At 41.5% G+C, this 27492-nt stretch overlaps 1 protein-coding gene across 2 annotated transcripts in view; it reads left to right on the top strand.

Moving 5' to 3' along the window:
* Positions 1-27492, top strand: part of TNR (tenascin R) — a 290179-nt gene that overhangs the window by 156442 nt on the left and 106245 nt on the right. The window contains exon 3 of one of the 2 annotated variants that reach the window (XM_075833071.1): positions 3226-3522. In XM_075833071.1, the coding sequence (XP_075689186.1) occupies positions 3226-3522 (297 nt within the window). Of the gene's footprint in view, positions 1-3225; positions 3697-27492 lie in introns of both variants that reach the window. The other variant, XM_075833070.1, reaches the window with a different exon arrangement.

Raw genomic sequence — 27492 nt, 5'->3', positions numbered from 1 at the left:
TGCTAAATTCACATGAAGACAGCAAGAAATGTATGCTTAGAAAATACACAGGAGGCTCTTCAAAGTAACAGAGTAAGGAAATAGGGCAAAATCTAATTAATACTTATGTGACATGTATTTATGAGGGATGGAGCCTCTGCAATCTCATTCCACACCAATCTCAATGCTGCCGGAGCAGGAGGTTGCAGATCGATACAGTGGTCAGTGGGAAAAGTGGATTGTTAAATAGCAGAGGAAGTAACAGTCGGATGTATTGATGAACATCCCAGGCAGAGAGAAGAGGATGAAGCATCACAAACAGAGAGGAATCAATGCAGAAGGTGATGAAAGGGCAAACACACGAAAATTATGCGATATGATTTCTTTGATTAGAACGTTACAGATGTATGAAAAGCAAAGGCATGACCGGCAATAAATATAATAACCTACGGGACAAACTGGTGGCTTGCAAACAAGAAGGAGGGAAGAGACAACAGCAACACTATAATGCATGCGTGTGTGTGTGTGTGTGTGTGTGTGTGTGTGTGTGTGTGTGTGTATATATATATATATATATATATATATATATATATATATTTATGTGTATATATATCATGTATAGATATGTATCTATATATATATATAGTATAAATGTAGCAGAGCTGAAGTTGTCAGCTTCACTGCTCCTCTTAAATCAGACTAATCACAATTTACAACCAATGCAATCACGATGAGTTTATTGACAAAATCACCTGTACTACATCTTTATATCAAATCCAGCGAAAAAACGCTCAGAAATTGAACTGCGGTGCGGAATTTGATTCCACAGCAAGTCAATTGCATTTGCGTAAACGCTGTTTATTTGGTGCGGGTTATCGCCATTGAATTCAGCGGGGAGGTAAAAGCAGTAACAAATAGCAGTTGTTGCGTTTTTTTGCGGAGGTTTTGCAGCGATTCCGCCGCAAAAAATGCAACTGAGAATTTTTTTTATCTTATACTTACCCAGGAGTCTGTGTTTCTTCCTCCAGGCCGACCTTTTGGGATGACATTTCATCCCATGTGACCGCAGTAGCCAATCACAGGCTGTAGCGGCGGCCCCATGGGATGTAACGTCATCCTGTATGACATCAGAGGGACGGCCTCCAGGGATGACGCTTCATCCCATGTGACCGCCGCTGCAGCCATTCACAGGCTGCTGCGGTCTCCCAGGAGGCCATCCTGCTAGCAGGCCGGCTAAGTGCTGCAGTTTTCCCACAGAGGACATTCCGAGCGAAAAACTGCACCACAGTTTGGTGCGTTTTTTTGCCCGAACTTCCATGTGGTGCACATCTACTTCGTGTGAACTTAGCCTAAAGGATTAAATACAGGGCCCAGCAGAGCGTATTCTTATACTTACTCTCCTCACTCCTTTGTCGGGTACTCTTCATCTCTGGGTGCAGCGCGGGTCGTGACACCATTTACCGCCAGTGCCCAACTCAGGAGCAAGGTGGATACGTATATTGTTACTGTAGTAACAGGGGCTCGTGTAGTTTACTACATAAGCTCTAGTTACTAGAGTAACTGTGGATAGACATGGTGCAGAAGGTCCAAGGGCCCCCTTGGCTTCAGCTCCTGGTCGCGATTGCGACCGCTGCGACCCCTATAGATATGCCACTGCGAGTACACTATGGAATAGGACACAATACCCAGATTCTTAAAAATATTGGAAGAGATTTACTAAGCAAAATGCATCAAATTTATGATGTGTTATAGACATTTTTTGAACCTTCCTTGACCAGTTTTAAAAGTGTCTAAAAAAGGGTGTGAAATGTGCCAGATTTGATAAGGGTACGCACCAGTTTTTATACACAACATATTGGCGTAAAGTAGGTCAGCCATGAGGTAGTGTAAGGAAGAAAAAAATGGCTAACATGTCTAGCAAGTGGAAACCAAATGTATCATTCTACGTACGCAATTCTGGCCCATTAAGTAACTCCAGGTCGGAGCTTTTTTTAAAAAAAATTGTTTTAATGTTTTTATTATTTTTTTAAACCAGCAAACACATTTAGAACTGATATCCATTAACATAGGATTAGGACTACAATATACAAAAAAATACACCACTTGCATAAACCCAGTCCCCCCAAGGAGGTAGAGAGAGAAAAAAACAAACAAAAAACTTTACCTTAAATTTTAATATGCGCAGCAGCTGTTGTGGGAGATAGTGAACTACCCATTTATATTAATTTTGTTGAGCACAGAGTTGCATTTGACAAGGGTTATGGATGGAACAGGAGGAATGTAATCTAACAGTAAGTCACTATCACAGAGGCTGAGCCTCCCCAACATGTTTCTAAGTCAATCAGCGTTCTCATTAGTACGGAGGCATAAACCGGTTGGCGGCGGCAAAAGATTTTGGGGGTGGTTTATGAGATTTAAAATCAGCTCTTTGTAACTTCAGTAATAATAACGTCATTGGCGGCGTGCTATCTGCAATGGCGGCTCATACTAGTATTTGGGGTACCATTTAAATAGATGCTTGTGATAAAAGTGCACTTGTAAGTTAATTGTAATAATACAATATGTTAGAATGGAGATTGGTGATGATACAGGAGCACAGGGCTTTTAGTTTTTTGTTGTTTTTTTTGCAAGTAAATACATTAGTATGTGATTACAATATTAAAGGGAACCCATCACTAGATTTGAAGCCACTAGGAATAAATCTTCCTAACCTGCCCACGTTAAAAACATATATTTAGGCAATCGTCAGTAAAATAACCCAGAAGTTACTGAAAGGAGTCCGGGAAAGAATTGCGGGAGAGGGGTCCGGCAGGATCGGGCACATGCGCATTGCACACATAAAGCTGAGGACAGTACGCATGTGCAGATTTAGTGGATGCACACCTAGTGACGGGTTCCCTTTAAGTTTACTTTTTATGGTGTTTAGTAATGAAGAGATTTTTTGTTTTGTCTTAATTTTGTGAATAAAATTCTGAGAGAGGGGACTCAGTCCTCGTTCGGCTCATCCACTTTGATATTAGGTGGTGAGAACCTGTGTAGAAATCCCCTCAGCAGAGGAACAGTATTGTTAGCAAACAAGTAGTGGGGAAAACTAGCACCACATGGGGGGGGGGCAGTTTGATCTTTGCTATTCGGCCCCTTTTCTTCTGTGTACGTCTTTGTATAGAAAGATTTGTTTACTGTGTCTGATTGTTCATTGTTCTAAATTTGTAACTAAAGAGAATTTTTTTTTACCCATCCTCACAGGTCTCACAGAATTTGCACCTCCTTGCAGTGGACATGGAAACTTTAGTCTGGACTCTTGCGTATGCAGCCAAGGATGGGGAGGTGAAAACTGTTCAGAACCTCTGTGTCCCCTAGGCTGCTCTGGAAGAGGTACCTGCATAGAAGGCATCTGTGTGTGTGAGCCAGATTACACAGGAGAGTGGTGCACAGATCTATTATGCCCAGAGGAATGCAGCCCACATGGGCACTGTCAAGATGGGCAATGCGTCTGCCAAGAACCATATACCGGTATCGGCTGCACAGAAGTCAGCTGCCCAGGTGACTGTTTGGGAAAAGGACGTTGTGCCAATGGGACCTGCGTATGCCAAGATGGTTATGCCGGAGAGGACTGCGGGCGCATGTGGTGTGTGAATGCCTGCAGTGGGCGAGGGCAATGCCAGGATGGTGTCTGTGAGTGCGAGGAGGGGTACAGTGGGCAGGATTGTTCTGAAGGTAAGAAAAAAAATTAATTTGAAAATACTGCCTGAACTGATCAAAATTTGTTAAAGAAATTAGAGTTTAAAACACTTAAAAGAAGAAATATCATTCACCTGTCATGTTCATCAGTCTCCTGACATGTCTGTTTTAGTAAATACTTACAGGGTTCTTAGAAAAGATTCTCCAGCATTGTTATTTATAGGGAATACAAGGATTTACTAAAACAGACATGTCAGTAGTAGGGGTTGTCCCACAAAAATAATTTATCAACTATCCACAGGATAGATGATAAATATATGATCGCTGTGTATCCGACCACTGACTATCGTTTCATACAGACCCATAGTAAGTTACCCACATCACCCAAAGTAGGGTGACACTCAATTTTGTGTCTCTATTTTTTTCTTTTATGCCGCCCGATAAAGGGACTTAACCCGAAAAGTTGCTACAAAAATTATATTTTAAAGCTACACAGTGGTGATTTTGCCTGATATGGACGCCCCTAATAAAATTCTATGTGAAGAAACCACTTAATTCTGGAGTGCTGACCCTCTTTTTGCTTTATAAATTCGTCCTGGTGGTTAGAAGGTTCAGACACCTGGGTTCGTATCCCAACATAATGCTTGACTACTGAGAGAGTACTGCCTGACCCCTCTTTTTGATGTACCTTACCATAGGGGTTAGCCGTCTACTACCTCAAGAACTAGTTGCTAAGACTGGCTTAGAGCTTGTGGTAAACCACATGTATACATCAGGGAACTGTTTAATTGGCAATTCCCTTTCCTAATGTTATTATGCTAATTGTTCTCGGCTATATTATTCTTATCATAACTTACAAGGCTGTAGGGAATTTCTTTACTTTTTAAATCTTTGCATATCTAGTAGTCCGGACTAATGGTAACATTTCCAATAATAACACTGTAATAAGGACCTGAAATTTAGGTGTCCCATATATTTATATAGGGTCACCTTTACTGGTATAGGAATGTCCCAGTACATATGTAGCTCTCAAGCCGCTTTATATGGTTTCCGTATTGGTGGCTGTTGAAGATACTGCTCCTCAGTGCCATCAAGGATGTCCTAGCATTACTGAAAGTTGACACCATGGGAATATCCATAAGACTATGACTTGGTTCTTGGGTCAGGATCATAGAACAGGCACTGTAACCAGAACTATCAAAGTGTGCTGGCACAATTACAGTATCTCTGCTTCTCTTTTCTCATTTTTCCGCCTCTCCGCTATTTGTATTTTTTTGTCTTATTAATACCTCATAGTAAATTGTTCATTCGTTTAACATTTATAAGATTTCAACCATATTGTAGTTTTTTGTTATGTCCAATGTGCATCACCATTACCTGCTATATTAGAATTTAATTCTCATGGTTGGGGACTGAGCATAGGACAGTGGCACTTTTATTGTTATAGAAGCCCATATGTAATTAAAGGGGTTATCCCATGAATCATTTTCACACCAAAAGTCCAGAAATGTTGTTCGTAGCTGTTTAAAAGTAATTTTTTATGAACCTAGCATATGCAAATACCTTTCTCATTCTTTTTGCTTCCCTGTGTCCCCCTTGGTGCTGCTGTTAATCTGTGCTGCTGTTGGAGGGGCTCTAATCAAAATCAGTCTCCTACCCTCGTTTGGCAGCTGGCAATATAGTCTCTTCTTACTTCCCCTGCAGATAGATAATGTGGGATTCAGGGTAGTAAAGATACTGTATGTACTGTGTGACATCCACAGTATGCACTCCAATAGAAACCAATAAAAATATAATGAAATAAAACAATTAAGGCTGAGTGGGCATATGCAGGGCTTACATCTGTAGTCAGAATGCAGAGTTTTACAATCATAACAATCTGAGAATAAGTCTCCTCAGCTATACTGTCATGTTACTGCAGAGACTCTGTTCCTTCCCTGGCAAGCAGGAAAAAAATATATTTCTATTGGCTGCTCTGCAGAGAATAGAGAATCACTATGCAGAGTACTGGCTGTAGGGATAGTAGTGACTGAGCATGCGCGTCCACCAGAACTCTGCTCAGTAGGTGGACGTGCACATTGCTATAAGCGTTGGACATCAGGTAGCACCATACTATGTAAGTAAATGTCATAACTCTTCACTGAATAATTTTTTAACGCATGTAAATGTCAAACAGTATTTATTTTTTATGATCTATACAATAAATATAATATTTAATCGTGGGACAATCCCTTTAAATAAGTGAACCCAAGATCTCCTACTTTACTAATCCTAGAAGCAGACTATTGGGAAGTATACATTTTACCTAGCATCCAGCTGAATAGGACATTTTTGTGGGGTGTTTTGAGGAGAACCCTGTAAACCAATAGCATTGCAGGGAGTGTTAGCAATGCTCTTAAATGTCCTCTTCAGCAAGACGCCAGCCCCCAAACTTTGGTTCTGGGAGCTGTATAGATGTGTTTTGGCAGCCATTATTTTAACTGTTTATGGGAATCTCATTATACAGGCAATTTTATTACAAGGACACATGTCTGTAGTTTATTAGATCTTGTTTTTCTTAAAATTAAAGTAATAAACATAATAAAAGGAACACAGTGCAAGCAGTTGTTTTTTTTGCTAGATGTTATATACACTAAAATATAAAGCAAAAACATTAGTGTGAGACGATTATTATTCCTCCTTAAATGAGTCTAGAAGAGTTCCTAAGACTTCTGCCAAAAAACGATTGTAGCTTAAGTCAAACTGAGTAAAAAAAATAAAACTAGAAGAACGAAAAGTAGCTAAATATAACAGAATTTTACACAGTTCACAAGCTAAATGTGAATTAATATTCATATCTGACAACTTTTCAATATCCACAGAACTAAGATGTTTACAATCTATGTTTCTATGTGTCACTGGTGCAAATACATTTCCATTTAGCTTCAGAGACTCAAAACAACTTCTGAAAGACATAGCAGGGGGTTGTGGAGCTGAAAGGAAAGCACCTGCAGTATTAGAATGCTCTCATACAGAGAGACGGAATTCATTTAGGCCACATTTTCTACCTAAGGGGGGGGGGGGCGCACCATAGGGTAGGGCATCCAATGAAAAATGTAACCTGGGGTATAACAGGGGTAGTGTTTTCTGGCATAATAGTGTGAAAAGGAATGCTGTTTGAAGACCATATTCATGAAGGCCGTCTGATACTTTCACTGTTGTGAATAACACTCTTTATAAAAAAAAGGGTCTTGCTTTCATGTTGCGCCAAGTGAAACTGCTTGAAGAAAGTTTTACGCCACTATTTTATTTGCAAGTGAATACAACAAGTTGAGCATGGCTTTGTTTAGTGGCCTGCACCATATTCCCCAATTTTATATTCATTTGTTGGGGGATGTAGGGCACTCTATTTTGCAAGTGGCTTACCCTGGAGCATTTTTTGGTCTTATTAAATCCCACCCTTTTGCAGTCTACCAGCAAACGCTAATTCATCGGCGGATTGCATCATTTTAAGTGCCAAAACTATTAGAGTTGTCGGCAGCACATTCTAAAAATTGATGGGGACGAGCGATCGGAATAATGAGCGCTCGTCCCCATACTAGCTCCTTGTGAAAGAAGCAAACGAGTGCCGATAAGGCGAGCTGTCTTGTTGATCGGTGCTCGTTTACATGGCCCACGTCGTGCCGTGTCATACCACCTTCACCAGAACTGGCTAGCCTGTGAAAGGTTGAATTTTATGGATTATCTTTTTTCAGCCTAAGTAATTGTGTAACCAGGGTCAGATTATAGGGAGGGAACATGGGACTTCACCATCTTGGGGACCTAGGGGGTCTTTACGACCCCATCCCCTCCAGCTCTTCCTGGACACTCCCAGCACCAATATATGGATGTTTTAAATATTGAAAGTGAACCTCCAATAATATAAAAGTGTGTCAATATGTGTAAAGATCTTATTATGCAGCTTTTATTACTAAGGGTAAGGGCAATGTTCTCCTTGGATGGAGCTCGGATACACTATCTGCCTGCACTTTTACCTGGAAACTAGTGTATCCAAAATGTACATGAACTACTGTAGTTTTAATCTCAATGGTTTAAAAAAAAATAAAAAATAATCGAAACTCTTCAACATATTTGTCATGTAACATTTCATAAATTTGCAGCAGATTGAGATCACCCCTGTACGACATGTCAAGTTTGGCGTAAATACTGTATAGGCAATAGTCTCAATTAACTGGCTAGTTAGATCGTACTGTATATGTATTGAAATGTTGTCACTGCTTAGATGGAAGTTTGCAATTGTTGGTATTTAGGGTGTAAAGTGGTTTAATGCATTGATTAATATGGCGCACATTTTGTGCATCATATTTTTTGTCGTCTTGTGTCATTTTTCTTTTGAAGACATATACAAGGTCCCAATTATATCAACCTCTGCTGACTTAATCCCTCCATCCACCTTTAAAACCTGGCCTATCAGTGACTGTCAAAAAGCAAGCTTGGCTGTAAAAATGGATAAATGGAATGAGAATTCAATTTGACTGAATAATGGCACGTCACATATTGAGTAGGGTTTACTACAGCTTAAGCTTCTTCCAGCGATGAGCAAATCTTACATATATTCTAGTCTCCATTGAAACTTCAAAATGTAAATCACTCTTGTTCACTGCGAAACCTGAAGCTGCCAAATTAATTTGTCCATCTCATGTCACAGGGGCAGTACTAGAATGTTTTTTACTTTCTGGATATAGCTACCTTAAGCTTTAACCCAATCATCGGAAAAGTCTGTTGTGCAGAATTTAATCGATAGGAGTAAAACTACACAGCTTATCCGCCCCCGGTAGCCGCAGGGAATTCTGCAAGCAAAACCGCACCAAATAGTGGCGCAAGTTTCGTGAGGCTTGTCCGCTGCAGGAATCCTGCAGGGAAAAAAAAGTTTAGACTTGCCCCGGCCGTAGTTTAAGTGACGCATCTCTCTCTTCTGAACGTAGCCCCGCCTCCTGGGATGACGCTGTAGACCATGTGACCGCTGCAGCAGTCACATGGGATGAAACGTCATGACAGGAGGCCGAGCTGCGCTAAGAATAGAGGATCGCGTCACCAGGACTACGGCCGGGGCAAGTCTAGACTTTATCAATTTAAAAAAGTACCTTTTTTTTTTCTCATTTGTGATTTTTGCGGCAGAACCGCAGCATTTCCGCAACAGAGGAGCAGCGATTCCACAGAATACATTGACATGCGACTTAAAAAGCCAAAAGTCACACTGCAGGTCCATTATTTTTGCAGCGTGTGGATGAGATTTGTTCAAATCTCATCCACTCTGCTGCGACTGTGATACGCTGCGGATTATCCACAATAAAATGTGTTGCATAAAATCAGCAGTGTTCATGCCTAGTGTGTTCCTACCCTAAGGCCGGATTTACATGAGCGTGTGCTTTTTGCGCGCGCAAAAACGTGGCATTTTGCGCATGCAAAAGGTCCATAACAGCTCGGTGTGGCAGCATGATTTCCGCGCAGCCGCCATCATTATGACACTCTGTTTGTATGTTTGTAGCACGTGGTGCTTTTCTGTTTTCATTCATAGTTTATACTGCTGCGGAAGTGCTGGCCGTGATTTTCACGCACCCATTGACTTCAATGGGTGCGTGATGCGCGAGCAATGCACAAATATCGGACATGTCGTGAGTTTTACGCAGCGGACACACGGACACACGCTGCGTGAAAATCACTGACAGTCTGCACGACCCCATAGAGTAACACAGGTCCGTGCGAGGCGCGTGAAAATCACGCACGTTGCACGGACGTATTACACGTTCGTCTGAATAAGCCCTAACAATAAGGCCCAGTTCACAGAGTTTTTGGGCCTTGATATTGACTCGGACGCTGCGTCAGAATCAGCACCAAACAACTTCCAAAACCACCTCCCATTGATTTAATCTGAAATCAATAGGAGGCAGTCGCGGAAAAAAGAAAAAGCAGCACATCCTTTCTTGCCGCGGTTCCGCCTCTGACCTCCCATCAAAATCAATGGGAGGCAGAAAATGCATTTTTCGCTGCGTTTTCTGTCTGCTGTCCTCAATCGCCGTGGGCAACAAACGCGGCAAGATAGTGTGGGCAGGTCAAAATCTGCCTCAAAATTCGGTGCGCGGTTCCAGGCGGTCGCCGATGCGCATGCGCGGGAGTTTGCGGGTGCGCGCGATCGGTCGCACGGGCGGCGGTGTTTGACGGCCCCCATGCCACCCAGGGCCGATATCAGGGGGGGTATTAGGGGTACCGCCTGTTAACGGTATTCCGTCCAGCACTATATCATGGTACCCAGGGCCGCCATCAGGGGGGGTATTAGGGGTACTGATGTGAGAGGCCCGGCCAAACCTAATTGAAAGGGGGGCCCGCAGCTCATGACATTCTTTTGGTGAAAAAAACGGGCCCCATTGCAGGGGCCTGTTTTTTTTCTACCAAAGGCAAGTCGCGGCAGTTTGCCGGGCCCCCCTTTCAATTAGGTTTGGCCGGGCCTCTCACATCAGTACCCCTAATACCCCCCCTGATGGCGGCCCTGGGTACCATGATATAGTGCTGGACGGAATACCGTTAACAGGCGGTGCCACGGTAGGGGGGCCCAGAAAATTTCGCTGTAGGGGGCCCTGAAATTCCTGATGGCGGCCCTGACCATGAGTAACTACATTTCCCTCAAGTTAGTCACCCGCCGGGAGCCAACCGGTGCAGATCCCTTCTGTAGCCATAATAAGGACTGTGTCTCCCCCCAAAACCATAAACTGCCTAATCTGAGGAAAGTACTGTGTCAGCATCACTCCTCACAAGCATATCCCTGCAAGTCAGCTAACAAGGGGTCCTCCTCACGTGCACACTCCACTATACTTGTAATGAGAGACTGCATTGCTGTGAATTATTGCTGCACTTTATGGAAGTTCTGGTTAGCAGAGGACTGTGTCTGATTTTGCTTTCCATTTTTGACAATTGACTTGCTGCGTGTCCTAAGAGAGGTGCCCAGGGTTGGACCCCACTGCAGAGACTGTGACATCTCTAATAAACCTGCCATTAGGGGGACTATTACCCCCATCAGGTCCTCTCATAACATCTGCATCCTCTGGGATACCACACTTGCTTTTGAGGGTTTTACTAGCATGTTGTGATATCTTATTGATTTTACTTCATAAATAGTTGGAGTCAAATTCAAGCTTGTATCTTAACTTCCTAATACAAATTAAGAAATTATGTGCTATAAAACCCTCTAAAGGGTAATTAAGCTTTTAAAAACTTTTCACAATGACATGTCAGAAGTATTTATTGGTGTGCGTATGAGTACTGAAACCCCACCAATCTCTAAAGCAAAGTGGCACACGCACTCGGGTGAGGGCTGTGCCGCTTTGTTTCTAAACAGCTTTCCTTGCCGAGCGAGTGGTGTACGGACTTATAGACTTTCTATTGAGCTCATACACCACTCCGAGAATAGCCGAGAAAAACTCCTAAAGTGTCCCACCATGACAAATTCTATTTACGTGCAATGTGGTTAACCCCTTGATGCAGATCATATTGAGAAATATTACCTTTCGAGTGGAATTGCTCTTTAAGAAATGTACATAAGATTCCCTTATATCATTAAATTCGTCCTCCTTATTACTTCATTTTTCTCTCTGTTTCCAGGATGGCAGACTAACAAGGGAGCACTTCTGTGCTAGGTAGCAAAATGTTAGCAAATATAAATTACCCAGCACGGCTTTGTGCCTATTTATAAAGCACACGTGTAAAGTTATTGTTATAGGAATGGAGCACAAGTGTGAGCGCATCCACTTGGGGCCTATGAGAAAAGGAAGAAGTTTAGGTCACAGCAAAGCACATTTTTTTCCTTAATGTATCCACAATTTTCTATTATTTTCTCCTACCGTATTCATACCTTAATCTACAGCTAACAAGTAAAAGTGCGGTAATTATGTTCTAACCATTATACACTTATCGGGGAAATAATGTAGGGATATCATAAAGAATTATAAAGTCATAATGTTAGGAAAATGGGTTACTTTTTACATTAAAAATGCAGAAAAATCGATTCAGATTTAGGTCACTTTAACACGGTGGTAATAGGAATGCATTTTAGAGTCCATTTGATGGACCTCCTGCAATTCTACTGAACCGGACTTAGCTCACTATAGAATCCAAAGGAAAATGTGAACTTATATACATGAATAGGAAATAGACAATAAAAATACAATACCTAAAATATGACTTGAACATTATGCAGGCTAATAGCACACTAGTATAAATGGAAGGAAAGGCACAAAACAAATGACCGGATTATTACTCTTCTTCTTTTTTATTTTTTATCATTGTTTAATTAGCCTGTGGTGAGCAAATTGGAGTTAATGAAGTCTGAGTTTTATAGTCTCCCAAGGGCCTGGAAAGCTTAAATCATACTTTACACAAATGGCCGTATGCATGACTAAAGCCTAAAATGAGAAAGGTTTACTTAATATTTTGTTTGGCATAATATATGGATATAGTTGTATCTTACTGTTGTTACCCATAAAACGTTAGATTACATGTCATTATGTATTACCCAAACTGCAGTGTTCACGGTTATGCTGCCAGCGTGCAATTATGTAGAAATCGTAATTCCCTCACATAGTTTATCATTGTTTTTTGCTCCCTTTGATTGCAGGAGTCATGTGATGATAACCTGCAGTCAAAGTCGAGTTAAGGATTGGGCAGAGTAGGTGGGCACCTGGGGTGCCCTTAAAGAGGTTGGGCCAAAATGTATTTATTTGGAAAAAAAACAATAAATCTAAAATAGTTGAAAGTGTTGGAATATTACGAGCGCTTCCTTTTAGGACATTGGAACCAAAACGGTGTTCCCATAGAAATAGCCATTCTTTGTGTGACGGTTTCCCATTGTTTATGATAAATAAGCGTGCTAGTGATTGGTATGTGGGGGGCGTAACAGGGTGCAATTAAATAAATCATTGTCCACACCTCGATGATAGGTGGGGCTGTAAATTCTGAAATCCTTCCATGGGGTACCAAGAGAATTTGTCCCACCGCTGTCTGTAGGACTGCAGGCAAATTTCAGATTCCCTTCAGTTTCCTTACAAATCGATCAGCAGATTATAACTTGATCTGAACTGTGAAACAAACATTGACTATTAGGCCTCGTTTACACGAGTGTGTTATTAGTCCATGCGACGCGCGTGATTTTCACGCGCGTCGTACGGACCTATAATAGTCTATGGGGCCGTGCAGACAGTCCGTGAATTTTGTGCAACGTGAGTACGTTGCAAAAAACTCACGACCTGTTCTATATTTGTGCGCTGTTCGGTGCATCACGCACCCATTAAAGTCAATGGGTGCATGAAAACTACGCATGTCACACGGAAGCACTTCCGTGCGAACAGCGTGATTCGCGCAACAGCAGTGAAAAGGATGAATGAAAACAGAAAAGCACCACGTGCTTTTCTGTTTAAAAACATCCAAACGGAGTGTCATGATGATGGCGGCTGCGCGAAAATCACGCAGCCGCGCATCATACAGGGCTGACACACGGAGCTGTTAAGTGCCTTTTGCGCACGCAAAAAGCAGCGTTTTTTGCGTGCGCAAAATGCACATGCTCATGTAAACGAGACCTTACTGGGATTATATCCCCAAAATCTGCTTATTGATGACATGGTGGTGGCTAAACGTTCATTATGGCTGTTACAACAATTGGAATTATGGCCTCTTTCTGCAGTATATATGTACAGTGAAGGAAATAAGTATTTGATCCCTTGCTGATTTTGTACGTTTGCCCACTATCAAAGACATGAACAGTCTAGAATTTTTAGGCTAGGTTAATTTTACCAGTGAGAGATAGATTATATAAAAAGAAAAACAGAAAATCACATAGTCAAAATTATATATATTTATTTGCATTGTGCACAGAGACATAAGTATTTGATCCCCTGCCAACCATTAAGAGTTCAGCCTCCTCCAGACCAGTTACACGCTCCAAATCAACTTGGTGCCTGCATTAAAGACAGCTGTCTTAAATGGTCACCTGTATAAAAGACTCCTGTCCACAGACTCAATGAATCAGTCTGACTCTAACCTCTACAACATGGGCAAGACCAAAGAGCTTTCTAAGGATGTCAGGGACAAGATCATAGACCTGCACAAGGCTGGAATGGGCTACAAAACCATAAGTAAGACGCTGGGTGAGAAGGAGACAACTGTTGGTGCAATAGTAAGAAAATGGAAGACATACAAAATGACTGTCAATCGACATCGATCTGGGGCTCCATGCAAAATCTCACCACGTGGGGTATCCTTGATCCTGAGGAAGGTGAGAGCTCAGCCGAAAACGACACGGGGGGAACTTGTTAATGATCTCAAGGCAGCTGGGACCACAGTCACCAAGAAAACCATTGGTAACACATTACACCGTAATGGGTTAAAATCCTGCAGCGCCCGCAAGGTCCCCCTGCTCAAGAAGGCACATGTACAGGCCCATCTGAAGTTTGCAAATGAACATCTGGATGATTCTGAGAGTGATTGGGAGAAGGTGCTGTGGTCAGATGAGACTAAAATTGAGCTCTTTGGCATTAACTCAACTCGCCGTGTTTGGAGGAAGAGAAATGCTGCCTATGACCCAAAGAACACTGTCCCCACTGTCAAGCATGGAGGTGGAAACATTATGTTTTGGGGGTGTCTCTCTGCTAAGGGCACATGACTACTTCACCGCATCAATGGGAGAATGGATGGAGCCATGTACCGTCAAATCCTGAGTGACAACCTCCTTCCCTCCACCAGGACATTAAAAATGGCTCGTGGCTGGGTCTTCCAGCACGACAATGACCCGAAACATACAGCCAAGGCAACAAAGGAGTGGCTCAAAAAGAAGCACATTAAGGTCATGGAGTGGCCTAGCCAGTCTGCAGACCTTAATCCCATCGAAAACTTATGGAGGGAGCTCAAGATCCGAGTTGCCAAGCGACAGCCTCGAAATCTTAATGATTTACAGATGATCTGCAAAGAGGAGTGGGCCAAAATTCCATCTAACATGTGTGCAAACCTCATCATCAACTACAAACATTTTCTGACTGCTGTGCTTACCAACAAGGGTTTTGCCACCAAGTATTAAGTCTTGTTTTCCAAAGGGATCAAATACTTATTTCTCTGTGCACAATGCAAATAAATATATAGAATTTTGACAATGTGATTTTCTGTATTTTTTCTTATACAATCTATCTCTCACTAGTAAAATTAACCTAGCCTAAAAATTCTAGACTGTTCATGTCTTTGACAGTGGGCAAACTTACAAAATCAGCAAGGGATCAAATACTTATTTCCTTCACTGTAAAGGCAATCTGGGTAAATGTGTGGGTCATACCCATTATACCCTCTACAGCCCCACACCAGATGTCCTGCTGAGTGCATTAACGGTACGGTCCAGACAGGGACATGAAATAACCACAATAAAGATATAATAAAATGTCAATTATTTTTGCCAGTCATTGCCTGTAAACTGCTTTATCATTGGAGACCCTTTGCCTTCTCCTAGTACCTTATCTAACATATCGGTACAATTGATCCACAACCAAATACAATACATTATATAAACCTACATAACCAATAATGACCTACAATTTGAAGGGGATAATTTGTAGACATTGAGGACTTGTTGAGATTGTATACAATGGAATATATAGCCAATTGTCTGGTACCAATAGTAAAATGTCAGTGGGTGAAGACAGTTATGGGTACCTGTATCTAAATGGACCCATAATTAGGTATCAAAGGACCAATACAAATTACACTGAGATACTAAATTGCTAATATCTATGCCTAAGAATATTTCCAAATCAGACATTAAGATAAGATTGAGGAGTGTAAAAAAGCAAAACTCTTTCAGTAGATGTCATCTGTGGGAATAATGAAAAATTAACAAGGAAAGATAGCTGAAGTAACGAAATTACCAGGAAAACAGTCATTTATCAAAGTCTCTGCACTGCAGAACTGGGGCCTCAGTCTTGTAAACAAAGGTAACGCACTTAAGTGATGGTTGTTTGTCAAGAGGCTACATATGGGATTCTTCCGGCCGCCGATGTGCCGGCTAATATTAGCAGCTCAAGAGCACATTATGGCTCGCCATTTATTAGGAACAATCCCATTATATGATTATAAGAGCTAATCTGTTATCTGTTGTTAGGTTGTTTTTTTTCTTTTGGAAAACTTTGATTAATAGCCCCGAAAGTCTCTGAGCTGCGTAATTTGATAAAACGACTGAACACAAAATGCAATGCATTTGTCAAAGAAGAAAATTTTATTTATTTCATAAGGAGTAATTTTAAGAGTGCACCAAATTTTTTTCTTGTGGAAAAAACAATATTAAACTTCAAAAATTTACATACATAAAGTAGAGAGTAAAATGAAAATGGACCTCTTAACTAACATCCCAAAAAAAAACAGAAGTCCTGGTGGCTGTTATTTCACCTCTTTCCCATAAATTGAGGAGAGAAAGGATGTGTGCCATTCAGACTATATCATAAAGTGTAACCCCACTTGAAATATGAAAGTTTAGGTGTGACTGGAGGAGTTAACTCCAACATCTATTTTCTCAGCATATCAAAATCAGAGAAGACAAGGAAACAGAAATTGTGATTTTTTTTTTAAATAGGACTCTCCAGAGCCTTTGCGAGGCTTTCCTTTACTTGGGGCAAATGTTCCATTTGCTTTCTACATCCCTGTATCTAAAAATACAGAACCAGACAGTTCACATGCCTCGGTAGCCCCCCACCCCCACAGCTACGCCCCTTGGGCCCTCATCTAAAGAGACTGTGACTATTCAAAGATGAACCTACAATGAATCTTCAATCCTTTAAAGCCAATATTTTATTAGGGACAAACAAATCACCAATGACCATTAGCTTTCTGATATTAGGCCATGCGAAATAGCTTTCAGTATCTCAGCTTTCTGGACCCAACTGAGTGTAACATCCAAATGTGGTAAAATTGAGGTTAAATGCAGTCACACTTGAATAATTTTTAGGTTTTAAAAGAGGTTGCATGACGCGTCTACTCTTTTTCTAGAAACAGCAAAACTCCTGTCAATGGGGTGTGTCTGGTATTGCAGCTTAGCCTAAGGGCTGAGTTGCAATACCAGACAAGACCCATGGACAAGAGTGGCGCTATTTCTGGGGGAAAAAAACAGACCCTTTTTTCTTATCTTACACACTTTACTTGAAGAGGTTTATAAGATTACTAAGCCAATTTTCCATTAGCTAAAGCTCAGAGCTCTGTCATGCCACCAGTGAACAGCGAGCCCCTTTGCAGGTAAAATAAATAAATATTTTAGCATTTTATTATGCTCGCCCTATGTAGGCACTCAAGCATACTGTATGTCATTAGAATAAGGCCTCATGCACACGACCGTAAGGGTTTTACTGTCCACACATATGGATCCGTAATTACGGATGAAAACTACGGCTGTGTTTATTCGATTTTCTTACATGGAAAAAAAATGATGGTGTTATATAACCTCTAATGGGTATTTTTATACAAGATTTTATACTAGAGCCGAGCTTGGTTAATTATAAGAAATAATCTCATTGCTTTTAATTAAATTATTCTCTGCAGTAAACATTGTGTAGTGTTTTGATGATTTTAAGCAAGCAACCTAAAAGGAGTCACTTTTGATGTCTACACATTCTGATTCTTCTGCATGCGACCTTTAACCTTCCAACCGACCGAGCTCTATCTTGTTTTTTCCGCCAATCACGCTCTCTCTTATTCTACTTTGATAGCTGTAAATTAAAGAGGCGTTTTTTCAGTAATTAAGTTAATTAAGTTTTCTATTCAGAGCTAATAAACAGTGAAAAGCTGGGGTTAATTACTGGAGAATGAAACGGCTGCTGTATAAAATAATCCGTAACTGCGTCCTGTTAAACATTTCATAATTTAAAGGGGTTGTCCAGCTGTAAAAAAAATAAAATGGCACAACGATCCCGTGGTTTTCCACTGATCCCTGTTTACAAAGCTTTAGTGATGATGTGCCATACTAACATGTGACCCGCTGCCGCCAATCACTGACTGCAGTAGCTTTACCAGTATATACAGCACGTGACGATGGAACTAGAAAACTCCATTAAGACAATCGTGGGAATGTGGCGGGAATGGTGCAGCAGAGAAACGCACCATGAAAGTACAGCAACAAAATTGCATGTAAATATTTAGCAATAAGAAATGTAATCTAGACATTTAAGGTGGTCATACGATGGTTTTGGATAGAGATGAGCGAACCGGGACAACCGAACCCGGTTTCGGTCCGAACTTCCGGTAAAGTTCGGTTCGCAGCGAATCCGAACTTCACCGGGTTCGGCCGAACCCGTTTTGACCGAACCCGGTCAAAAACATTATACAAATCGGCAGCCACTTATCTCTATCAATCACTGATAGAGAAAAGAGGCTGCTGATTAAAAATAAAATAAAAAGCATTTCATACGTACCCGGTCGTTGTCTTGTTAACGAGTCCCTCTTCTTCCTCCAGTCCGACCTTTTCTGACGCGGCAGCCTGTGATTGGCTGCAGAGGCCTCTGCAGCCTGTGATTGGCTGCAGAGGCCGCGGCAGCCTGTGATTGGCTGCAGCGCTCACAAGGCTGCATCGTCATCAAGGAATGTCGGGCCGGATGTCGAGAGGGACGCGTCACCAAGGCAACGGCCAGGAGACCGGACTGGAGGAAGCAGAAAGTTCTCGGTAAGTATGAACGTCTTTTTTTTTACAGGTACTGTGATCGGTAGTCACTGTCCAGGGTACTGAAACAGTTACTGCCGATCAGTTAACTCTTTCAGCACCCTGAACAGTGACTATTTAGTGTATGTGCACACACACTAATTACGTCCGTAAATGACGGACGTATTTCGGCCGCAAGTACCGGACCGAACACAGTGCAGGGAGCCGGGCTCCTAGCATCATACTTATGTACGATGCTAGGAGTCCCTGCCTCTCTGCAGGACAACTGTCCCGTACTGTAATCATGTTTTCAGTACGGGACAGTAGTTCCACGGAGAGGCAGGGACTCCTAGCATCGTACATAAATATGATGCTAGGAGCCCGGCTCCCTGCAGGGTGTTCGGTCCGGTACTTGCGGCCGAAATACGTCCGTCAATTACGGACGTAATTAGTGTGTGTGCACATACCCTTACTGACGTCACCTAGCAACGCTGCCGTAATGATGGGTGCACACATGTAGCCACCCGTCATTACGGGGCCTCATGCACACGAGTCGACCATAAAAACACCCGTTATCACGGGTCGTAATTACGACCCGAAATAGCGGGCCCATAGACTTCTGTTAGCCACGGGTACCTTCCCGTTTTCTCACGGGAAGGTGCCCGTGCCGTTAAAAAGATAGAACATGTTCTATTTTTTTATTTTACGGGCCGTGCTCGTAATTACGACTCGTAACTACGAGCACGGCCGGCCGGCCACGGGCAGCCGGCCGCTTTTGCGAACCGTAAAATAGAAAAATAGAACATGTTCTATTTTTTTAACGGCACGGGCACCTTCCCGTGAGAATACGGAAAGGTACCCGTGGGTAACAGAAGTCTATGAGCCCGTTATTGCGGGTCGTAATTACGACCCGCAATAACGGGTGTTTTTACGGTCGTGTGCATGATGGGAGCACGGCTCGGAAAAACGAACGGCTGCCCGTGCTCATCTCCTGAAATACTCTGTGCTGCCTTAAACTCTGTGGACAGGTCAGGATCCTGTTTCTTTTAAATGCTGCTAGGGAACCCGCTCGATCCACTATATAAGGCTACGCTACAGTGCAGCATTTAAAAGAAACAGGATCCTGACCTGTCCACAGAGTTTAAGGCAGCACAGAGTATTTCAGGAGATGAGCGTGCAGATTCAGTGCTGTTGTGAACTCTGCTCTTACCATTACGTAGCTCTCAGTCTGTTATCTCTCCTCCACTCCTGTCCTCAAGAACACCTTCACATGATTGCCAAGTCACCACGTAATGGTAAGAGCAGAGTTCACAGCAGCACAGAGTATTTCAGGAGATGAGCGTGCGGATCTTGTGCGTGGTGGTGACTTGCCAATCATGTGAACGTGTTATAGAGGACAGGAGTGGAGGAGATGTAACAGACTGAGCTACGTAATGGTAAGAACAGAGTTCACAGCAGCACAGAGTATTTCAGGAGAGGAGCGTGCAGATTCAGTGCTGCTGTGAACTCTGCTCTTACCATTACGTAGCTCAGTCTGTTACCTCTCCTCCACTCCTGTCCTCAATAACACCTTCACATGATTGGCAAGTCACCACCCCGCACAAGATCCGCACGCTCATCTCCTGAAATACTCTGTGCTGCTGTGAACTCTGCTCTTACCATTACGTGGTGACTTGCCAATCATGTGAAGGTGTTCTGGAGGACAGGAGTGGAGGAGAGGTAACAGACTGAGAGCTACGTAATGGTAAGAGCAGAGTTCGCAGCAGCACTGAATCTGCACGCTCATCTCCTGAAATACTCTGTGCTGCCTTAAACTCTATGGACAGGTCAGGATCCTGTTTCTTTTAAATGCTGCACTGTAGCGCAGCCTTATATAGTGGATCGAGCGGGTTCCCCAGCAGCATTTAAAAGAAACTGTGTTTGTGTATGTGTGTTTGTGTATATATGTGTGTTTGGGTATGTGACTTTGTCTGTTTTTGTTTTTATATGTGTGTGTGTATATATGGGTGTGTTTGTGTATATGTGTTTTGTGTATATGTTTGTGTATATATGGGTGTATTTGTGTATATGTTTGTGTGTAGATGTTTGTGTGTGTTTTTGTATATGTGTATATGTGTGTATATGGGTGTGTGTTTGTGTGTATATATGGGTGTGTTTGTGTATATGTGTTTGTGTATATGTGTGTTTGGGTATGTGTGTTTTTGTTTGTATATGTGTTTGTGTATATGTGTTCGTGTATGTGTGTATAACTGTGTGTGTGTGTGTGTGTGTGTTTGGATATGTGTGAGTTCGTGTATATGTGTTTGTCTGTTTATGTGTGTGTGTATATCTTGTTGTGTTTGTGTATATATGTGTGTCTGTGTATGGTTGTTTGTGTGTGTGTGCGTGTATATATGTGTGTGTAGGAGAGTAGAAGTATTGGTATTGTTCACATTGATAACTGTTTTTTTATGTTGTTGCAGATTTTGATGTACCGATTGGACTACATCTTCGATTCGTTGGACTACTGCGTAGATCTGCGTTTTTTCAAATTTTAATAAAATGGTTAACGAGGGTTTTGTTGGGGATTTCTTATTTCAATAAAAAAGAATTGTCTTTGTGTTTTTTTTTCAAACTTTATTAGTGCCTAGATAATGGCAGTTGGCTGATTGACAGCGTCCATTATTAAGGCGGTACTTAGTGTTAGCCGGTGCAGAGGCTAGCACTAACCACCCATTATTACCCCGGTACCCACCACCACCAGGGGTGCCGGGAAGAGCTTGGTACGATCCAGTACCCGACCATCTGTTGTGATGGTCGGGTACTGGGGCGGCCGTAGGCTGGTATTATGAGGCTGGGAAGGGCCAAAATCAGTGGACCTTCCCACCCTTGTAATGCTAGGCTGCTGCTGCTGTGTTGTATCGGGCTGGTTATAAAAATGGGGGGGACCCCCACGTCGTTTTTTTTTTGGAATTTAACAAATTTAGCAATAGACGGGTCCCCCACATTTTTAATAACCAGCCATATACAAGGCCGCAGCAGTCTGGCATTACATGGGTGGGAAGGGCCACTGGTTTTGTCCATTCCCAGGCTAATAACACTGTGTTGTATGTGGCTGGTTATGATAAATTGGGTGGAACCCCATGTCTTTTTAAAAAAAAAAAATGTAAATAAATAAATAATTTAAAAAAATGACGTGGGGTCCCCCCCACTTTTATAACCAGCCAGATACAACACAGCAGCAGCAGCCTAGCATTACAAGGGTGGGAAGGTCCACTGTTTTTGGCCCTTCCCAGCCTCATAATACCAGCCTGCGGCCGCCCCAGAGCCCGACCATCACAACAGATGGTCGGGTACTGGATCGTACCTGGCTCTTCCCAGCACCCCTGCTGGTGGTGGGTACCGGGGTAATAATGGTGGTTAGTGTTAGCCTCTGCACCGGCTAACACTAAGCCTCGCCTTAGTAATGGATGTTGTCACTCAGACAGCGGCCATTACTAAAGTGGTAATAATAAAATTTGAAAAGAAAAAGACAAAGATATAGATAAAATATTTTATTGAAATAAAGCACCCCCAACACAACCCTCATTAACCATTTTATTGTAGAAAAAAAAACGTCATCGAAGTAGTCCTCGAAACCGACGTAGTCCAAACACCAAACCTGTAAAAAAATAAAATAATGAAATAAAACATGTCGTAGGCTTAGATTCAGTTTAATGTGTGATACTGACTGTTATACCATGTATAGAAGCCTGCCGTGAAGTTGACTTAGATACAGGGCGCCAGCAGACAGTATCATACATGGCCATACATACATACATATATACAAATATACATACATATATACAAACATACATACATACATATATACAAGCATGCACATATATACATGCAAATATACATACATGCAAACATACACACATATATACATGCAAACTATCATACATACATGCATACACACACACACATGAAAACATACATACAAACAAACATGCAAAGATACATAATACATATATACAAGCATGCACAAATATACATGCAAACATAAATACATGCACATATATATATATAAACATACATGCAAACATACATGCAAAAATAAAAACATGCAAACATACATACATGCACATATATACATACATACATGACAACATACATACAAACATACATGACAACATACATACATGCAAACATACATACATGCAAACATACATACACACATGCAAACATATATACATGCAAATATACATACAAACATGCACATGTATACATACATGCCAACATACATGCAAACATACATGCACATATATACATACATACATGCAAATATACATACATACATACACACATGCACATACATGCCAACATACATGCACATATATACATACATACATACATGACAACATACATACATACATATATATATATACACACATGCAAATATACATACAAACATGCATACATACATGCAAACATACATTCATGCAAACATACATGCAAACATACATACATACAAATATACATACACACATGCACATATATACATACATGACAACATACATACATACATGACAACATACATGCAAAAATACATACATGCAAACATACATACATACATACATACATGCAAATATACATACAAACATGCACATATATACATACATGCCAACATACATGCAAACATACATGCACAGATATACATACATACATACATGCCAACATACATACATGCCAAAAAATAATAATAATACGTTCATACTTACTTTCCTCCTGTCCGGCCTCCAGCGATGACGTTTCATTCATGTCGCCGCTGCAGCCTGTGATTGGCTGCAGAGGCGGTCACGTGGGATGAAGCGTCATCCTGACGTACGTGACCGCCACTACAGCCTGTGATTGGCTGCAGCGGCGAAAGGGATGAAACGTCATCGCTGGAGGCCGGACAGGAGGAAAGTAAGTACGAACGTATAATTTTTATTTTTTTATTACATTTAAATGGTATTTTCCGCGCGCCGAGCATGTACTGTGAAGGTTGCTGAAAGAGTTAGTGCAGCCCATTAACTCTATCAGCACCCTGGACAGTAGCATGCTCGGCGCACGTAAGTGACAGGTTCGGTCAGAACTAGTTCGGTCCGAACCGAACTTTTTTGTGAAATTCGGCGAACTAGCCGAACCGAACTTTTGATAAGTTCGCTCATCTCTAGTTTTGGACTATGTCCCAAAAATCCAAAAAGGTATCGAAAATGCTTAAAATTATTTTGGTCACTTGTCATTATTACCACTATGATTGGGAATTTGCCAAACAACTTTCAGAAGATGTGTTATAGAGAGGCATGAAGCTGGCAAAGCCTACAAAAATATTGCTAAAGACCGGGTCCATGGTTAGATAAACTGCCTACAAATAGAGACTGTTGCTATGCTTACTAGAAGTGGGCGTCCTGTTAAGATCACTCCAAGAGTTCAACAGGCAAACTTGAAAAATGTGAGAGAGGGTAACAGCAAAAAAACCTACTGAAGAATGTGCAAACTTCATGTGTCCACTATTAGAAAAACACTAAACAAGAATATGTTAATGCAAGTACACCATGAAAGAAGCCACTGCTGTCCAAAAAAACATTGTGATCTGTCTCCAGTTTGCACGGGACTACCTGGATGTTCCACTATGCTTGCGGGAAAATTTTCTGTGGACAGATAAGACAAAACTCAAACTTCAACGCTATGTTTGGAGGAAAAAGAACACTGTACACCAATACCAAAACCTAATCCCAACTTTGAAGCATGGTGGAGGGAGCATCATCCATGGAAGCGTTGGGGAATCATTTGGGGAACAATGAATTCAACTTCGTATTAAAACATTTTACAGGACAATGTAAGGGCAGTAGTCAATGACCTCAAGCTGAAGAGACGTCGGGTGATGCAACAGGACAATGATCCAAAGCACACAAGTAAATCTACTAAAGAATGGTTGAAAAAGAAGATTTGTGTTTTGGAATGGCCGTCAGAGTCCTGACCTCAACCATATCGAGATGTCGTGGCATGACCTGACGAGGGCTGTTGACGCAAGTCATCCCAGAGGTACTGATGAACTAAAATATATTTACAAGGAGAAATGGTTAAAAATTCCTCTTCAGTGTTGTGCAAATTTTATTTGTAGGCTTGGTGGAGATGATTGCTACTAAAGGGGGATCTCCAGGATAATAAATTCAAGGGTTCACTTACTTACGCTGCACTGTGGATGTTTACTCAATTTGCTCAATAAAAGACATGAACAGAACAACTGCTTGTGTGTCATTAGTTTAGATTGTGTTTGTCTATAATTGTGACTTAGATAACAATCAGACCGCATTTTATTGGTAATCAATTCAGGTAATTCCAAAGTGTTCACTTACTTTGTCTTGCAAGTGTAGACTATATTATTAAATAGTAGATATGTTGAAAAAGGTAATGTCCAGCACTCGGTCCGATAAAATCCAAACTTTATTTCATGACTTTAAAACAAAGTAAAAACATTTCCAGGAAAGTTTTTAGTTTGTTTTAAAGTCATGAATTAAAATTTGAATTTTATCGGACCGAGCGCTGGACATTACCTTTTTCAACAAATCTACTATTTGCATCTGTTGCCGACGCAGAATCGTCTATGTCTACAAGCACCAACAAAATTACACTGTGGTGTCAGAAACATCCGAGGTGCATGGTGAGCGGACCAATGTTTTCTCTTATATTTTTCTATATTATTAAATATTGTGAAGTGCATGGGATTACCACTTTGTATATACAATTATTGACTATTGCAAGGCTACTAACCTAAAGTTCTTAATATAAAACAACTCCAAAAAGACAGGACAATAGGAGTCGACGACTGTAACTGGGGACAGGAAGCTGTAGCTATAGTCAGCTATTTCGGAGTTATGGAACTGGGTCTCCTGGTCACCCATCTGCAGACATTCATAAACTAACTCTTCCCGCTCTCCCCTCTCTCAGAATGTCTACCAATTTTTCATAAGTTGCATCTGTTGCCCAACTTACAAACAATTTTCCTTTCATATATCCCCAAACATTTTTTAAATGGGCTGTCCAGTTCCTGCAACTTCTTTTGTTATGTGAATGCCCACAAGACTAGCTATGAAAATCTTGACAGTCCGCAGGTTTTGAATTTTCTACTTTTAAAATCTTTTCTGTGGTTGGTCATATTGGAGACACACACTTCCATTCTGTATTGCCTGTATAGACAGTGCGGCAGGGTGTGTGTGCTTTAGGGCAGCTGCAATGAATGGGGACTGATCCATAAACAGCTTCTATATACCTGAATAGAAGACATAAGGTGTATCCGGACCCTTAGTAGTGGCAGTGGGTAACCCACATTTTTACAACTCGCACAGTCAGTGGACCATAATAATGTTCTAATGAAATAGTAGAGTACTGAGTAATAAATTAGTATTTTACAAAAACACTTAATGATAGAGGTTCTTTTCTAATATTCCAAAATTATTGTAATGCTGGCATGGCTACTGGCTGTACATGAGGGATTTACTCCGACTGACCATTTCATATTGCAATTGCAGTCATTGCACCCCATTCCAACATAAATGTTTGGAGCCTTAGTTTTAACTACAGACAATGACTATGTTAATAATACAAAGACACATAAATTTGAAAGAAAAAGTAAACTACATACAAAACATCAGAATGGTGGATCGTTGTATTATGGTAGACAGTATGTCATTTATTTTTCAGCACGTGGACAGTTAATCCATATGTATGTGAGTGGGAGAGTAATTGCAACATACGCGTGTAGGAAGGTGGTGAGGAAATTAATTTGGCACAACAGGAGATACTTAAAAATGATTTTCCACTCCACAGCCTTCCTAAGACCAGAGGAAGAGTTTAGATTTTGCTTCAGGGCCCTTAGCTCAGACGGTTGCACAGGAGGTTTCCATCTAGCCTCTGGGTAAATGAACGTTTTCCTAGATGTTTGATTACATAAGTTTATACTTTGTAGAAGAAATTTCAAGGTTTAAAGGTGCACAAACGCAATACTTAGTTCTGGTAATGTGTACCGTATGAGAGATATTGACACAAACATGGAATGTTTTGTGCTATTAATGGAGACATTGGGACTTTAATTATAGGCCACGCCTAGCAGGAATGTCTCATGTTAAAAAGTCACAAATTATCAAGTGGGGGTGGGGATTATCAGAGGGGTCGTGGCCTACCAAGGACTGAGAGATTGACTGCAATTAAAATTAATTTATTGAGACGAGTACTCCAGCGCAGTTCAGTTTAAGGCTGGCGTATGAAATGCTAATCTTAATAGATTCTCCCCATGTTTGTTCTTTTTTTATATATATTTTAGGTTTTGAATATTCTACCTTTAAAATCTTTTCTGTGGTTGGTCATATTGGAGACACACACTTCCATTCTGTATTGTCTGTATAAACAGTGCAGCAGGGTGTGTGTGCTTTATGGCAGCTGCAATGAATGGGAGTCAATAGATTATTACATTCCAGGAAGTGATTGAGTATAGCTTCCCCCCAAGAGATGAGGGAGTGTCAGGGAGATGATTACATTATATGCACAGATAAGTCTCTGTAAAGTGTTAAGGTGGTATTAGAATGCCTGATGTGGGCCGTGTAAACGAGCGCCGATCAACGAGACATCTATTTATGGGGATGAGCGCTCATAACTCCGATCGCTCATTCCCATAGATTTCTATCATGTCGTCAGTGTCACGGCTATGCGGTAAGTGGACCCACTGGGCCGTAGCGGAGTAGCAGCTGGTCAAACGGAAAGTCTATGACAGACACTAGGGCGAGAGTACCTGGGTGCTGGCTTGTGCTGGATTATCGGAAACAGGCTTGTACTGGATAACCGGACTTGAACACTGTAGTCATCTCGGACACTCGACTTGACACGGACACTGGACACTTGACTTGGTACGGACACAGGACACTTGACTTGACACGGACACTGGATTTGAACTGTGAAGTCGTCTCGGACACTTGACTTTGCTCGCACACCGGACACAGATACTGGATAAGGGATATGGGAATACAGGATATGGGATACAGGATACAGCTAGAGAACCTTCGCAGATAAACACTGGGTAAGACACAACATTGCTCAGGCAATGAGGAAGGGGGCAGAGTTCCTTTTAAAGTCCAGGGCATGTT

Source organism: Rhinoderma darwinii, chromosome 7 (assembly GCF_050947455.1).
Source record: "Rhinoderma darwinii isolate aRhiDar2 chromosome 7, aRhiDar2.hap1, whole genome shotgun sequence".
Taxonomy (NCBI): domain Eukaryota; kingdom Metazoa; phylum Chordata; class Amphibia; order Anura; family Rhinodermatidae; genus Rhinoderma; species Rhinoderma darwinii.
This window is presented reverse-complemented; position numbering and strand designations above follow the sequence as displayed.